The following is a 4,171-nucleotide window of genomic DNA, read 5'->3' as shown; positions in this document are numbered from 1 at the left end:
ATTAGGACCAGTTAGTGACTCACGACCATATGTCAAATATATTTCACAAAAAGGAAGTCGCATCGTCCTGGTTCCGAGCCTGGTTACCCCCAGAACAGCTCTACAAAATGCAAATAATTTTGACAGACAAATATATATGTATATATATCCTTTACTTAAACCTCACCCACTATAAAATATAAATACTAAAATATACCATTAAAACATATTATACAGGATGCTCTTTTTTGTTTAATTATGACAGACTACATACAATAAAACATACATATTTATATCAATGCATAACACACTTTAGGAATGATCAATCAAATAATAACAATTAAATTGCTAAAAAAAAAGGGTGTAAACAAAATTCACAAAATGGTTAAAAGAATGATTTCGTATAACACAGGAAGTCTCAGGACATCACATAAAAGTCATAGTACAAAAACACGTGTTTTGACTTTTCTTGTAAGTGCCTACTTGAGATATTTTTGTATTTAACGTGAGGAAAATTGAAATTAAAACATAAATGTTTCTTTTTGTTTAATGAGGTTGTAATAATCACCATTTGTTAGTAAATAAATAATTTAAAAAAACGAATCTCTCATAAAATGGATGAGGTAACTACTACTACTACCACTACTACTATTACCACTACTACTACTACCACCACTACTACTACCACTATTACTTCTACTACTATTACTACTACTACCACCACCACCACCACTACTACTATTATCACTACTATTACTACTACTACGACTACTACTACTACTATTACTACCACTACCACCACTATAACTACTATTACTACTGCTACTGCTGCTACTACTACTATTATTACTACTATTACTACTACTACACACAGAGAGAGAGAGAGAGAGAGAGAGAGAGAGAGAGAGAGAGAGAGAGAGAGAGAGAGAGCGGGTATTAATTATTATAAGGATATTAAAGGAATCTATCAGGTAATCAGTAATGCCATTATAAAAAAAAAAATCATCATCTGGAATCTGACAAAGAAAACCATTCATATACACATAGAGTTGGAAAAAACAAAACAAAAAATCATTTCTCGATCAATCAACCAGAGTTATAATAGCTATACAGTTGGCCTCGAATGTACGTATTGCTGAACTGGCGACAAAAATGGTTGAATGGCGACAAAATGGTCCAGCATGTGTGACCCTTTTTGTCGTCGGCAACAACATGGGCTATAACATGACCCCTTCGCTAGAAATTGTGCCGTCCCACAGACAGGATAGTACATAACACGGCCTTTGTTACACCAGTTGTGGAGCACTGGCTGGAACGAGAAATAGACCAATGGGCCCACAAACGGGAATCGGTCCTAGATCGATCGCACATCAGGCGACTTATATAATTCTTATATATATTACGACCCTTCCATATTGCTCTGCCTATTTAACCAGCATCTTCCGACGCCTATGCAAACATTTCAGAACTGAAAGGTTTTTCCACCAGCATGAATCGACATATGCCGTTTTAAGCTTTTCCTGTGTATAAAACATTTTGTGCACACTTTCCATTTGGAAAGTTATTTACCAGTATGTCGCAACATATGGCGTTTTAAGCTGGTATGGTGTGTAAAGCATTCTGTGCACACTTCACATTTGTAAGGTTTTTCACCAGTATGAATAAACATATGATGTTTTAACGTGCCACTGAATGCAAATCGTTTCGTGCACACTTCACATTTGAAACGTTTCTCGCCGGTATGAATCAACATATGATGTGTTAACGTGCCACTGGATGCAAATCGTTTCGTGCACACTTCACATTTGAAACGTTTCTCGCCGGTATGAATCAACATATGTTGTTTTAACGGGCCACTGGATGCAAATCGTTTTGTGCACACTTCACATTTGAAACGTTTCTCGCCGGTATGAATCAACATATGCACTTTTAAGCAGGAACTGCGTGTAAAACATTTTGTGCACACTTCACATTTGAAACGTTTTTCATCAGTATGACAAAACATATGCTGTCTTAAGCTGGTAATGTATTTAAACTGTTTTGAGCACATTTCACATTTGTAAGGTCTTTCATCAGAATGAATCACTGCATGCTCCTTTAAAAGGTAATCATTTCTAAAAGATTTTGTGCAGAGTTCACATTTGAAAGGGTTTTGACCAGTATGAGTCAACATATGGTATTTTAAGGTTATATTGTGTTTGAAACGTTTTGTGCACAGCTCACATTTTAACGTCTTTTCACTAGTATGACTCAACATATGCCGTGTTAAGGTGGAGCTGTATGTAAAACATTTGGTACATACTTCACATCTGAAAGGTGTTTCACCAGTATGAATCAACATATGCCGTTTTAAGGAATCATTGTTTGTAAAACTGTTTGAGCACTCTTCACATTTGACAGGGTTTTGACCAGTATGAGTGAACATATGGTATTTTAAGGTTATATTGTGTTTGAAACGTTTTGTGCACAGCTCACATTTTAACGTCTTTTCACTAGTATGACTCAACATATGCCGTGTTAAGGTGGAGCTGTATGTAAAACATTTTGTGCACACTTCACATCTGAAAGGTGTTTCACCAGTATGAATCAACATATGCCGTTTTAAGGAATCATTGTTTGTAAAACTCTTTGTGCACTCTTCACATTTAAAGGGCTTTTCACCTGTATGAATAAGCATATGCTGTTTTAAGCTGCATTTGCGAGCAAAACGTTTTGTGCACACTTCACATTTGAAACCTTTTTCAGTATTATGAATGGACATATGCTTTCTTAAGTAGCATTTAGACGTAAAACATTTTTTGCACATTTCACATTTGAAAGGAGTCTCTCCAGTATGCACGCGAATATGTACTTCTAACTTTCTCTTGGTTGGGAAACATTTAAAGCAGACTTCACATTTGAAACCTTTGTGATCAACAGTGACTGACATTGTTAGATACGTCTGTCTAGCCAGTGCTCATCACTTATTTTGTTGTCTGTAAGTTTTGGTTTTACCAGGATAAATCTTCACGGCACATGTGCAATATGAGACTGAAATAGAATAAAAAGAAATCAATCAATCAATCAATCAATCAATCAATAAATAAAATGTGCACTCGTGAATGTTCTTTCAATGTCACAGACAGTAAAATTATATGTGAGTTTGTGCAGTAGGTTCGAATCCTACTAACTGACATGTTGTTATTTTATATATTTACTGGGTGGACTCTTTTGCTGATGGACTATGCATCATTAAAAATCGTTAATCTGTGATAAAATGCTGGACATACATATATAATGATATACATGTATAATTTTCTCTGTGACATCTGCGTTCATAATATCATGTTCTTGTCTTCAGTCACGAGCAGGGACTGAATACTACATAGCTAGCTTTGATAACATGTGATGTGTCCATCTACAGTCAGTGACAGACCAGGGGTGCTACTAGCTCGAGTCACCTCCAGCCCCCCCCCCCCCTCTCTCTCTCTCTCTCTCTCTCTCTCTCTCTCTCTCGTAATTAAATACTGTAAATCGGGAATAGAATAGAATAGATGTTTAAAGGGACATTCCTGAGTTTGCTGCATTGTAAGATGTTTCCGACTAATCGAATATTTCTACGATTAAACATATTAAATATATTTTCTTGTTTAGAATACCAGTGTCTGTATTTTCAATGTGCTTCTGGTCGTCTTACTATTTGTAAGAAGCCCATACTTTTAGGAAATAAAATGAAATTTAACCTAGTACTAATATTAGAACGATCAAACACTTTTAATATACAGCCACTAATATTTTATGCATAAAAATATATTTGATATGTAATTACAATCGCTAAATGCTGGACATACATATATAGTGATCCATAACTGGTTCAACAAAGGCCATGGTTTGTGCTATCCTGCATGTGGGAAGCGCAAATAGAAGATCCCTTGCTGCTAATCGGAGAGAGTATCCCATGTAGTGTCGACAGCAGGTTTCCTCTCAAAATCTGTGTGGTCCTTAACCATATGTCTGATGCCATATAACCGTAAATAAAATGTGTTGAGTCCGTCGTTAAATAAAACATTTCTTTCTTTTTTTCTTTCACTCACGAGCAGGGACTGAATGCTACACAGCTAGCTTTGATAAGATGTGATGTGTCCTTCTAGTCTGCGACAGACCAGGGGTGTTACTAGCTCGAGTCACCTCCAGCTCCACACCTCATTGATAT

At 36.1% G+C, this 4,171-nt stretch overlaps 1 protein-coding gene across 1 annotated transcript; it reads right to left on the bottom strand.

Annotated features, from left to right (window-relative positions):
- Nucleotides 1-852: 852 nt before the first annotated feature.
- Nucleotides 853-3,334, bottom strand: LOC121373466 (zinc finger protein 99-like). Its single transcript, XM_041500130.1, has one exon. The coding sequence runs from the start codon at nt 2,906-2,908 to the stop codon at nt 1,541-1,543; it is 1,368 nt and encodes a 455-aa protein (XP_041356064.1). The 5' UTR covers nt 2,909-3,334; the 3' UTR covers nt 853-1,540.
- Nucleotides 3,335-4,171: the final 837 nt, after the last annotated feature.

Source organism: Gigantopelta aegis, chromosome 5, assembly GCF_016097555.1.
Source record: "Gigantopelta aegis isolate Gae_Host chromosome 5, Gae_host_genome, whole genome shotgun sequence".
Lineage (NCBI taxonomy): Eukaryota > Metazoa > Mollusca > Gastropoda > Neomphalida > Peltospiridae > Gigantopelta > Gigantopelta aegis.
The sequence above is the reverse complement of the archived record's forward strand: the minus strand, read 5'-3'. Positions and strand labels throughout refer to the sequence as shown.

What these genes read in the sequence shown, in the direction of transcription:
- LOC121373466 (XM_041500130.1), bottom strand. Translation starts at nt 2,908, where the DNA reads ATGTCAGTCACTGTTGATCACAAAGGTTTCAAATGTGAAGTCTGCTTT.